The 13,743-nt window shown below is 33.5% G+C and overlaps 1 protein-coding gene across 4 annotated transcripts in view; it reads left to right on the top strand.

Annotated features, from left to right (window-relative positions):
* Positions 1-13,743, top strand: part of LOC145266913 (inositol polyphosphate-5-phosphatase A-like) — a 729,402-nt gene that overhangs the window by 596,808 nt on the left and 118,851 nt on the right. For all 4 annotated transcript variants that reach the window (XM_080122706.1, XM_080122705.1, XM_080122704.1 and 1 more), the window contains 2 exons: positions 3,423-3,496; positions 11,123-11,234. In XM_080122706.1, the coding sequence (XP_079978832.1) occupies positions 3,423-3,496; positions 11,123-11,234 (186 nt within the window). The remainder of the gene's footprint in view (positions 1-3,422; positions 3,497-11,122; positions 11,235-13,743) is intronic.

The raw sequence follows: 13,743 nt of genomic DNA, 5'->3' as shown, positions 1-13,743 counted from the left end.
GTCACACAAAAAGCCCGAAATAAGGGTTTTTGGGCCGTTTCGTTTTCGTCAAAAAAGTTACCTGCTTATGTCAACAGAATTTAGCACTCTGTGTACAGTCACGGTAACATCTTTCGGCATATGGGCAAGACTTGTGGCATCTGACTATGGATTAGAAGACTCCAGGTTCGAATCCTGGCAAGTTCATAATAATTTTAACCATCATTTTATCCAACGCTTACTCATTATTCTTACCTTTAGTTAGGGTATTTTTGTTTCTTCAGTGATTTTATTTTCTGCATATGGGAATTTCCGATACTCCGAGTTCACGGAGTAAGCATTGATGGTAAGACGGTGTTAAGTGTACTTGATGTTGAGTGTACTCGATTTTGTGTTTGACTTGGCGTTGTGTTTGCCGACGCGGCGTGGCCACTATTTATTAATAAAAGTACTATAGTACATTAATAGAAATAATAAGAAAGTTTCGGTTTCAAACAGACAGATACTAAATCTGAATTATTAATAAGAGTGCAATATTTAAAGTAATAATTAGGGCTGTGACAACAGCATATTCTTTTCATTGTTTTGACTCGAGTATATATCCAACACAGTTAATCAACCGAGAACCACATCACTGTACATAAAAAAAAAACATATAAGATATCAATGGATATATATCTGAGAATTAAAACAAAGAAAAGAATATGCTGTTGTCATAGTCCTAGTAATAATATAGTTCAGTTTCAGACAGATACCAAATCTCCATTAATAATAAAAGAGCAGTAGTACACTAATAGAAGTAATACTATACTTTCTATTTCAGACAGACAAATACCAAATCTTTATTAGCAATAGATTTTGATATCAATGTGTATTTTTTGAAAACATCCTATCATTCTTTTTGAATGGGTACTTTCCAAGTTAATAAAGAAGTTATTAAAAAGTGGAACTGTCCTGGAATTAACTAAAACTCTGCAGATGGTCAGTGCGGTGAAGTATGAACCTCAACCCTCACCACTTAAAATACTAAATAAATAAAGCATGAAAAATTAGTTGACAATACTATCGTGCAAGAAATTTTTCTTTTTTCTTTTTCCTTTGGATGCGATCGAGTTAATAAATTCAAATGGGGGCGATCAATTTGTCCATGACAGACGGGAAGGGGAGATAATTTTCTATTCGGGAACAGAAGAATTCAAAAGGAATCAGCCGTCCGGAAGAAAAGAAAATTGCCAAACAGACCGACAGATTTTATGACGTTTAATCGGTTCAACTTTTTTGTTCTGCAGAACAAAATATTAAAGTAATTGTTCTCCTTCTCCTACTTGTCATCTTGTTATTACCGAATGACACTGAAATAAACAAATAAAAGGAGAAATTTGCATAATATTTCTTACTTACAGACACCTCGTGTATTAAAAGTCTGGAAAAGAAATGTTGAAGTAAGAAAAAGAATGTCATGATCCTTTAAAGCACAGAACATTGACGAACCGTGTTCATTCCTTAAAAATACCCATGTTTCAAGCAGGCAAATTTCATATCATATAATTTGTAACAAATATCGAAAGTCCTAAATATTCATAAACTTACAAAGAAAAAATGAGACTCAAACAAAATTCAAACATTTATATATAGTAATAAGATATATATATATATATATAGCAATAAGGACGTAGTAAAATGTGTGTGTGTGTATATATATATATATATATATAACTCATATATAACAAAAATAAAAAACAACACTAGCGAATAAATACTGGGAACTCAAAGAAAGCGGACATTCGCCGGTAGTCGAATTGAAAATAATGAGACAAGCTACCACATGCAGACATTTAGACGACCCATGTAAATTATGCCTCCATGAAAAATTTTCTATCCTGTACTTTAAAGAACCTCAAAATCTATTAAACTGTAGGCGGGAAATAGCAAACAACTGTGTTCACAAAATAAAACTTACTCTAGGATAGCAATACAAAATAGCTTTAAAACTAACAATAACAATAGAAAACAAACAAATAAATAAATTAAATAAACATGAATATACATAAACGATCACACACATATATGTGTATATATATATATATATATATATATATATATATATATATATATGTGCATGTATGTGTGCACACATAGGTATATTTATATGTATAAAAAAAAAGGAAAAAAGGAGAACGTCTACCTAAAACCACTAACCTAGTTCTAAAACAGATCCTTTGTTTGATAAAATGAATGCCCATTGGCTGATAAGAAGGGGCGTGGTGGATACTAGAAAGCTGATTGGCCAACTAGAAATCCTCAACATATATAAAAACAAGAAGCAACCACAGAATCCGCGCATAAGCCTGACGAATCCTATAGTTGGATGAAACGCAGAATATTCAGTGTAGCTTAATCGCCATATATATTTTATAAATTACTATATATATAAAAGAATACAAAAAGTATTAAAGCTTGTAACCTTTCTTTCTTCGCTTTCAATTGATATATATATATATGTATATATATAATCATTCAAACACAGTCCTGTTTGAATATATGGTTAAGTGGCAGTTTTAGTCATATCTAGGGCATTGCCATTCGACGTATTCATTCTTACCATGACATACAAAATCAACATTGCAATTTTTTATTTTTACTGTGCTAACATTAACGTTTCCTCACAGAATAATCCTTGCTAGTCTTTCTCCACTCTATCGTTATTCCATCGTAGATGTTTAGACTAACCTGCAACTCTGGTTACTATTTGTAGAACATTCACAGCAAGAACTTATCTTATTACCACAGTTGCAAAGAATCTTCCTTTCTTTTTCCATGTAACAAACATAAGCCGAAATTTCCATGAACAGAGTTTCTTTCTAAGGCTTCTTACCTGTAGAACATTACCACAGAACTGTTTCTCTACAAACTACAACATGGTCATCTTTATATCCAATGTTATGTTAATCATTCATAATCCTTTTTACATTCCAACCATATTTGGTATAGATAAATTTCAATATATGACTGGCTTGTCAGTCATCAATCGCCAACAGTTTTTGTTTATATTGTTACTCAAAGATATATGGGAACATTTTGGTTATAGTTTCATCAGTAGGAAATGTGACCTACTATGGGCTTCACATCAATGAACCATGATACCCCTCCCCCATACACACATATCGATTTTTTAGCACTAAAAGTCCCTGGGGACACAAACCAGAATTTTGCCAGGGTCACCCATACTAAATTTATATTAAAAACAATATGTATGTACAGGTATGTACAGCTAGTTTGTTTTATAATGAGTTAATCTTGGTCTCTCCTTTTGTGAATGAATATCTCTCCTTAATAAAGCCTTTAAAACTGCCAACAAGTCTCCTTGTATCTACATACATGAATTTTATCCATCTTCAGCTAACAACAATCAGTTTAATACACTGTTTCTGTTTTTGTTCCAGTTGCAACAGTTTGACACAGAATTAAATGCTTTTAAGGATCAGATCGCCGAGTTCGAAATCTCATTCCCCCCAAGGTGAGTAAATGATTATTTTTTTTACTCTTCTGCTCCTCCTCCTGATCAGACATGATATTTTTTATTTTATTTTATTTTTATTTTGCTTATCTTGTCCCTCAGACATGCTGATGTAATGAATTTGAGTATTCCGGTTCTTCCTCATAAGAACATGATTGTTGGGTGACGCTATAAATATCAACTGGTGGACCAGCTTTAAGAGACGTTGAAACATATGCCATAAGCCTCACGCTTAAAGCATATACCAGCTCCGACTACACACACGTGTTTAGTAAGACAACTTACTAGAATATTACTCAAACTATAGCCAAAACCACTCAGCCACTTCAAACGAATATATTCTGTTTGCGGAACATATCGCATACAAATTTTATTTGATGATATTCTGAGATAATTTTCTTTTTTTTTTACATTTTTTTTTTTACTTTCAGATTGTTCAATTAGTGCTATGTTCACAGCATTTCTGCTATTTTATTCTCCTTGTGGCAGACGTGATGATCCTCAACCTAGATTAAGCAGTGGCATTGGGCCCTGACTTGCATCATACTCACTGTAAAAGGGCCATTTTCATTTTGCATGTAGTTTGAAAATTGAGGAAATATTAAAATCATAGGTCACTAGCAAGAATTGAACTCATAAGGTATGAGAAACAGAATGACTGGTTATTGCACTGCAAAAATCAAATTCACTTTAATAAAAAGAAGACGACCTAACAAATTCTCTGTATTTTCATTGGTTAAAAAGAATTGAGATTATTTAATGTCTGAAATCTACTGACTTAAATCCAGGATCCGTTCCTGACAGTTGGTGACCTTTTATCCATCAGATGAGATATTAGTCCTGAGTAGTCATAGGAGGTTCACCCTCTTATGCCTTGCTAAGATCTTTGGTAAAAAGTTAATTGGCCTTGCCAAGGAATGCCAACAGAACTGTCCAGGCTATTTTGGGAAGCTAAAGTGCCCCTTAGTTAAGGATGCTGGCTTGACTTTCCTCACCTTCCAACCTTGTGTCACATCTTCCTGCAATGAAAAGGAAGTAAATATCGAATCAAAGAAATAAAAGAGAAATGAGAAAAAAATGTCCAGTTATTTGTGAGCAACAAATCTATTATTATTTTAATATTAATCTAGTGGAATTACATTTTAAAAGTCTCATTGCATTGAAGTAAAAATGTGAATGGTTCCCTAATCTAGTTTCAAATCTTTTTCACTTAGTTTTATTCACATTTCTGCTATTTTAGAAGGTCAGAAAACAGGCTGGGACATTGAACGATTTTTATCTTGCATTTTTTTATTCTTAAATTTATGTTTTGCAATACATGTAAGCGTTGAAACACAATAGATGCCATGGAATTACAAGTAGGTTGAGAGATGGTGGACAGTATGTGTGCAAGAAAGGTTACGGATGAGAACTCAGATGTTCAGCAAGTAGATTTTTGAGATTTTGGAAATTTTTTTTTAGATTTTAGAGATTTTGGAATTTTTTTTTAAATTTTAGAGGTTTTCTGAGATTTTTGAGGCTTTTGAGATTTTTTGAGCTTCTCAAGTTTTTTTTTTTTTTTGTGTAGGTTTTTTATGTTGTTTCTGAAGTTTTCATACCTTAGATCTAAGAAAGAATCTAGTGCTAGTTGATTGCAAGAGTTAGGATTGGATGGAATATGTTAGAGGAACTTCTGCCATTACTAACCAGCAGAGTATTGCTATTGTTGACCAAGGGAAGAGTTAATTAGGCACGTATACAAAGCGTGATAATGTATGGAAGTTTTGTTTATACTATTATAACGCACATGAAAAATATAAAATCTGACAAACCAGAATCAAACATGAATTTTGCAGGTAGTAGTCTAATTGCAATAATTAGTGATGCATAAAAGTGAGGGTTGAGGACATGCGTGGCATGGAGGGAAATGATATGAAAATGATACAAAGAATGTGTACTGTGAATCTTAAAGACAGATTTAGATCTGATAATCTCAGTGAAAGTAAATCTGGGCAGTATAAGGAGATGTGTACAGAACAGGAGACTTTGTTGGTATGGCCACAGTTACTAAATAGATTGTTCCTTTGATTAAGTGTTGTAATGCTCAGTTGGTTAATAATGGCAGAAGTTCTCTGAGCACAATGCACAAGAACTTTTTAACAACTTCAATAACTTCAGCATCCAAATATATTTTATCCACATCTGAGTTCTCATCTGTCTCCATAGTCACTTCTTAATCATTTATCAACCCACCAATAATTCCACTTTGTGTATAGCTGATGTGGTATTAGTTCTGGTCAGATTATGCCGACTTCTTCCAAAGGAGAAAGTTTATAACGAATATAAAATTTTCAAGCCATCCCCAACCACATGTATATCCTGCTAGTGGGAAGATGAAATACAGTGCCTAGCATTTCCAAATGGTCACCCATCTGGTACTGGCCAGGCTTCATGTCCCTTAACTACAGTGATCTAATGAGAACCAGTGTAAAAAAGAATTTACATATATATATGCATATATAAATATATATAATCTCCCTGGAAAATCTCATCAGTATGCCCTGTATTTAAGAATTCAGGTGATCGCTCATCCCCCTCTCAGTACAGGCCAATAAGTCTCCTGTGCGTCATGAGTAAGTTGCTAGAATCTGTGTTAAATACAGAGGTAATCAAACATCTCAACAAAAATAACCTTCTTAGTGACACTCAATATGGTTTCCGTTCTGCTAGATCTACAGCAGATGTCCTTACAGTTATATCGCATAGGATTAGCAAATCTCTTGACGGTGGCAATCTTTCTAGGGCAATTGCTCTTGACATATCTAAAGCCTTTGATAGGGTATGGCATAAAGGTTTACTTCATAAGATCGCTAGCTATGGTATAGCTGGAAATGTCTTCTCAATTATTAAATCATTTCTTTCTGATAGGTTCATAAGAGTAGTAGTTGAGGGGCAAAAATCAGAAGCTCACAGTATTAATGCCGGTGTCCCTCAGGGATCCATCCTGGGCCCAACTCTTTTCCTGATCTACATTAATGATCTTCCAAATCATATCCTTACATCATTTGTAGACATTTATGCTGACGACACTACCATTTATGGTACCACATCTAAGACAGTAAACGAGCAAGTACTCTCCAATTCTCTCTCCTCTGATCTTGAGCATGTAGTACAATGGGGAAAGGAGTGGCTGGTTACTTTTAATGCATCTAAAACCAAGCTTCTCTCTTTACATCATCAACATTTTAATCCACATCTGTCATCAATTGAAATGAATGGCTCTCGTCTTCAGGAGGCCTCAAGTTTTGACAAGCTTCTGGGCTTGACCATTACTCCTGATCTTAAATGGAACACGTATATCAAATCTGTTGCCAAGGCCGCTGGAAAAATGGTGGGATCTTTCTATCGATCCAGTAGATATCTCACTGCTGATGCTATTCTCTATCTATATAAGAGCCAGGTACGTCCAAGGATGGAATACTGTTGCCACATCTGGGCAGGAGCTGCTAGAAAGGACTTGTCCTGCCTTGATAGAGTTCAAAATAGACTTCGTAGCCTCGTAGGAGATGTCCTTTTCTCCTCCTTACAACCTCTATCTCACAGAAGAGATGTTGCGAGTTTGTCTCTGATGTATCGTTATTTTCATGGAAAGTGTTCAACTGAGCTTCAATCTATGGTCCCCCCTCGCCAAACTTTCACAAGAAACACTCGTCTAGCTGTAAACACTATCAATAATTTCCCCCACTCTTTATCTGTGCCTAAACCTAAACATAGATTCCATGAACAAAGCTTCTTTCTTAGAACTGCACGCCTGTGGAATTGTCTTCCGTTTTCCTGCTTTCCGGCTGACTACAATATGGTTGTGTTCAAGTCTAAGGTAAATAAGTTCTTGATGAACCGTTCCATATAAGTTATTAAATTTACCAAATTTTCATTACTAATGATTACTATATTGACCAACTTCTACTGTACACTCTTTAACCCTTATCCTTGAGTGGCCTCTGGGCCTTGATAATGTGGTGATGCCTTTGTAAAAAAAAAAAAAAAAAAAAAAAAAATAATTATTTACTATGATAATTATTAAATACCTACAGACACTAGTTCTCCTTCCTTTCAGGAATCATCAGTGCAGGGTGTCACGATTAATGTCAGTCAAGAGATTTGAACCTGGCAACAAAGCCATCTATGACTACATTAGCAAGGAACAAATCCATTCGGCCACCGTTAACCACATTTATTTTTGTTTTTCATGTCTGTCAGAGTGATCTAATCATTATATGATGTATATATATATCTTATGGTTGATTCGGCGTAATGAAACCAATGGTGTGACTTTGAAATTTGTATATATAGTGTCGTAATAAATATTGTACATATATATATATATATATATATATATATATATATATATATATATATATATAATATAAATTCTTTTTCAAATTTTTCTCACATAAAATCTATCTATTATTAAGCCTAGCTTAAGTAACCAAATATCTTATATTAAACTTTATCTGTTGCTTCTCATCTGGCAGACATTTTTGTGATATTTTACATCTGTTTAGATGTTCGGTTCTAAATGATCCATTCCTCATGTTCCACTTTGTAGTACACGACATCTTCACTTTAGTATTCACGTATGATGGCGGTCTTAGAGCAATGATACTTATCTTTTGTCTGTATATGTCAATATAAATACATTCGTGATTACATCCATTTATAGAATAAAAAATATATCGTTTTAATATATATATTTTATGTTTGTATAAAACACACACGCGCACGCACACACACACACACACACACACACACACACACACACACATATATGTATCCATTAATGTGATTCTTTTGGATTTTACTTGTGGAAATGGAAATTTAATCAACTTTTTTGGATTTTACCGTTCTTGGATATTTTACCCTTCACTAGACTATCCATTCACGTGAAATCGCCTTTTTCTTCACCCTGTTCCCTCTGCTTCACTATTTTTTATCAAGTAACATCTTGTAGTTTCATTAAATACTTTAGCAAGCAAAACCGATCCCGCATTTTGCTAATCCCTACCCTCTGATGAGAAGGAAAGTATTTCTTCAAAACTCTGCAGATTAAGGACTATCCACTTATTTTGTGCTCCCTTTTTAAAATTAAATGTTTTAAACTCTTTTTCAGAGTGCTTTTTAACATGTTTTATTAACTACATGTTTATATATATATATATATATATAAATATATATATATATATATATAAATATATATATATATATAAATATATATATATATATATATATATATATATATATATATATATATATATATATATATATATATATATATATATATATTCACACCAAAATAAGTAGACATGAATTGTCTGTGTTGTCATGGCAATATTTCTCTTCTCAACATTTGAAAAGAACCTTTTTAATTTTTGTATTTTAATTTTTCTTGCCTGTTGAAATCAAATATGATTGAAACAGTCTGCACATCGTAGCAAGATATGACTGTATTTACATAAAGAATAATATATATATATATATATATATATATACATATATATATATATATATATATATATATATAGTAATTTATAAAATATATTTGGCGATTAAGCTACACTGAATATTCTGCGTTTCATCCAACTATAGGATTCGTCAGGCTTATGCGCGAATTCTGTGGTTGCTTCTTGTTTTTATATATGTTGAGGATTTCTAGTTGGCCAATCGGCTTTCTAGTATCCACCGCCCCCTTCCTATCAGCCAATGGGCATGCATTTTATCAAACAAAGGATCTGTTTTAGAACATATACTTTCGTATATTAAAATTTATGTGAATAAATGAAGTAGTTATATATATATATATATATATATATATATATATATATATATATATATATAATTTCATTGAATAACATAGACAGTGCATGTCTACTTATTTTTGTGTTAATCCTTTCCTAATTAATTTTCTTTCAAGCAAGAACTAACTGATGTAGCTGCCATAATCACTGTAAGCCTAAGTACTTTTGAATTCGTATGAATTCATCATCAGGGATAATTAACCCAAACTAAATGTGGAATATTTGTAGAAATCTGTTTTCGTTTTTTTTTGTTTTTGTTTTGTTTTTGTGTACATATATTATTAGTAAGGCTGTGACAACAGCATATTCTTTTCATTGTTTTGACTCTTGAATATATATCCGTTAATATCTTATGTGTTTTTATATAGACGGATGTGGTTCTCAGTTGATTAAGTGTGTCTAACTGTGTCGGATATATACCCGAGAGTCACAAGAATGTAAAGAATATTCTGTTGTCACAACCCTAGTTATTAGTCATTCACTTGTCATTAGATACGTATCTTTGGGCTACGATCACAATGTAGTATCTGTTTTTATGTTACACTTAAATTAATTTGTTTTTAGTCAGTGTAGGGAAACCATTCTATACTAAGGCAATTTTTATTTTTGCCTATTTCCAGAGTGTACCTTTTTGAGGAGCTGGTTTTCCCCCCATATTAAAAACGACCTTGTGTTACATTTTGCTCTCATAGCATATGAATAGCAATACGTAAATTAATTGCAAAGGATCCAACCCAAAATAAGTAGGCATGTATTGCCTATATAAACAAACTTTGTTACATGTAGATTTTAACAGCTTGATTATGATATTTCACAGTTTAATTATGTTATAAACTTATAATTTACAGAATTATTACATGAAAGCTCTGTTTGACATAACCTGTTAATCATTGAGCTTAGTTTTATCTGCAGTATTTAAATATATTTTGGAATATTCACAAGATCTAATTTTTAGTAGATAGCTTCTGATGAAATTTTGAATTGTTTTATATCGCTAGGATTCGTCAGGCTTATACACAAGCCTGATGAATCCTAGCTAGGATGAAATGTGGAATATTCTGTGTAGCTTAATTGCCATATATATTTTTATAACTTACTATATATATATATATATATATATATATATATATATATATATATATATATATATATATATATATACTAGCATGCGTTGCCCGGGTATTTGGAGATGTATGTTGAGCAAAAAAAAAAAAAAAGGGGTCAATTTTTTTTAATTTGACCCCTTAAAATTTATTGTTTTAGGCTCAAATTCAGTTATTAAGTTAGATCCATGTCCAATGAACCTATATCTAAAATTTCAAGTGTTTAGATCCCAAATTGTCGGAGGAGTTTGATAGAGTTCTCAAAGGTCAAATCGTTGAACTTTGACCCCTTAATCACCAAATTTCTGGCCGAAAACCAATCAGATCGATTTTCCCGAATCTCAGTACCCTGTATATAAAATTTCGAGTCTGTAGACTTAAAATTGATAGAGTTGTTGCATAGGGAAATGCACACACACACACACACACACACTTTCATTTTTATAGATATAGTAGATAGATATATATATTCACCTGTTATCCCGTTTTTCAAAAGATAGAATCGCCCGATCGTCAAAGACAAGATTAAGCAAGCAAGTAAAGAAGGACGCCCGGACGGTCCACATAGTTTTATAATCATATAGAATTAATTTGAATTTCTAAGAATTCTGATCTATTTGAATGCATCGTTTGACTACTTATTCTTGCTCCGTTACAATTGTAACAATGATTGACGTTTTTCTTTACAGCTACCCCTTCAGTGAAGATACAAACGATGGTCTATCCTATATGAAGACACGCTGTCCTTCCTGGTGCGATCGGGTACTTTACAACCACAAAGCCAAAGATATCATCTTTCATGTACGTAAACACTTTTTCTTTCATCATCTGTTTTCTTGTGTCCTACTGAAAAGTGATCTTTAATTGGTTTTGCTAACTTAATATGTTCACTCACATATACTGATTTCTTTTTAGCTGTGCAATATAATAGCATTTTCTGCTGTAGGGAAAGTGCGTGACCATCTGTCCCTCTCAACAACAATTACCGAGCTTGACATTTATTTATTTTTTTTTAATTTGTTTTTTTTTATTACATTTTTCACCCCAAACAAGGCACATTGCCACTTTGGTGTAGGGGGCTACTATCCGGGGCAACAACTACTGGGGTACTATGTAGGGATTTGGGCAGCAAGATGTCGTTCACGTTACACTTGAACTTCTGCACGTCAGTACTGTTGGGGAAGCAGGGACCTGGAATGGAATTCCAGAGTCTAGCGGTTCTGGGGAAGAAACTACTGGAGTAGAAAGATCTTTTACATCTAGGGATCTCTACAGTGTGGGGATGGGATTTAGCAGCCTGACGGGTTTGTCGAGGGTGCTCACGTAGTGGGGACACAAGTGATTGCAGTTTGTCAGAGCATTCACCACTAAAATACTTGTAGAAAAGGCAGAGGGATGCAACGTTTCGACGGTGGGACAGAGGCTGAAGCTTAGATGCCAGTTTAGGGCCTATCAGATTTGCGACTCTCTTTTGAACCCTGTCAAGGAGCGAGAGACTAGTAGCTGATGCACCAGCCCAAATATGACAGCAATACTCCATACATGGGCGAATAGTGGCCTTGTAGAGGTACAGGATACTTTCGGGTGTTAGAAGTTTTCTAGCACGGTAGAGAGAGCCCACCTTCCTCGCAATTTTAGTAAATAGAAATGTTTATTAAAATAAATTTTTCACCTGTTTGCTCTTTTCAACCGTTAAATTATGTGTGTATATATGCATATACATATAATATATATATACGTAATAAATGTGTGTGTGTGTGTATATATATATATATATATATATATATATATATATATATATATATATATATATATATAAAGATTTTTAAGAGTATAAGAGATTTATTCTGTGGTCTTCTTTTTTTCCATCTTCTATTCCTGTTCTGGCTGTTTTGTCATCTCTCACACGTTAGCGATTGCCAAGGCAGAGCACTGCTTCACAAGTGTAAAAATAAAACCACCCAAAACACAGAAAACACAAATTCTGACACATATCGTAGATGTTAGTTGGGATCTGGGTGTGTGTGTGACACAATTGTGGGCAACGATCTTTTAAATGCTAATGTTGCCATCTTAATCGTCTGTTGAAGTCATGTTCGTCAGTCTGCTGATCAATTTATCTCTCCATCTGCTCCGAGCCACAATTTAGCTTAAAGCTGTCCCTAACTGGAAGCTGTCATCAACCGGTCAATAAGTCAAAACTGTCTGGAAACTGGAAACTTCTAAAACTGCCTTAAACTAACTTTAAATATATTAACCTCTATGTACAGTCGTTTATCCCTCTTACTGCCACACCTTGATTAACAACCTTATTTCAGCTTTCCTTTGTGTGACTTGGTAAACAGCCATCATTTTCTTTTTACTAACTTCGCTTCTTAGACTTTTAATGAAAAAAAAAAAAAACAAAATAAAGGAAAAAAACAGAAACTAAGACTTGACTCAAGGTTGCTGGCATGTGTACGTATTGTACTAGAACTTGATGCTCCACAAATTTTTACTTTGCTGGATTTGTAAACAGTTACAATATTCTTCATCAGTGAACCTTAAACTAAAGACTTCACTGGAACTTGTATCAAATTTTGAATTTTATTTCTGAACATATTTTAAACATTTTTAATTCCATTTTCTCCACTTTCAGATTGTTTTATTTTTACTTTTTTTATTTCTGTATCCCCTATTTACTGTTTCTTTCTCCTTTCTCCTATTCCTCCCCTTCTCCTTCTTTTATTATTGGTACCCTTATCCCTGAGTGGCTTCCGGGCCTTGATAAGTGGTGATCTCTGTTTAAAAAAAAAAAAAAAAAAAAAAAAAAAGACTTGTTCTCCTAATTTCCTTTTTTAGTCCTCCCGTAAAAGGAGGGGGGACCTGTAAATTCACCATTCGTCTGTTCGTCTGTCTGTACTTTTCTCAGTAACTACGCCTTGGAATTCTTTGAAATTTTGCACAAACATTAAACATGATATGAATAAAAAAAAGTAACAGAACGGAACTTTTGGGGCTAAAAGGGGGAGGGGGCCAAATGCTGAACTTAGTCATTATTTTATACCTCATTCACTATGCACTCACAGGGGACCATGCATACGTCACTTGTTTATATTTTTTCCTTTTATATTTTAAATACCCAACACTTTTTTTTGGGGGGGGGCAGGGATGTCCATAGTATCACAAAAGTACTGACACTCCCTTTCTTATTCGATGAAGTATCCCAAAGAGCATAACCTGTTGTATATTACTGCCATGCTTGATATGATGATGATGAATATTAATATAATGAAAACTGGCAGGATCTCCGATATAACTGCACACTAGA

This window comes from Euprymna scolopes, chromosome 42, assembly GCF_053919585.1.
Source record: "Euprymna scolopes isolate OS-2025 chromosome 42, ASM5391958v1, whole genome shotgun sequence".
In the NCBI taxonomy this organism is placed as follows: Eukaryota; Metazoa; Mollusca; class Cephalopoda; order Sepiida; family Sepiolidae; genus Euprymna; species Euprymna scolopes.
The sequence above is the reverse complement of the archived record's forward strand: the minus strand, read 5'-3'. Positions and strand labels throughout refer to the sequence as shown.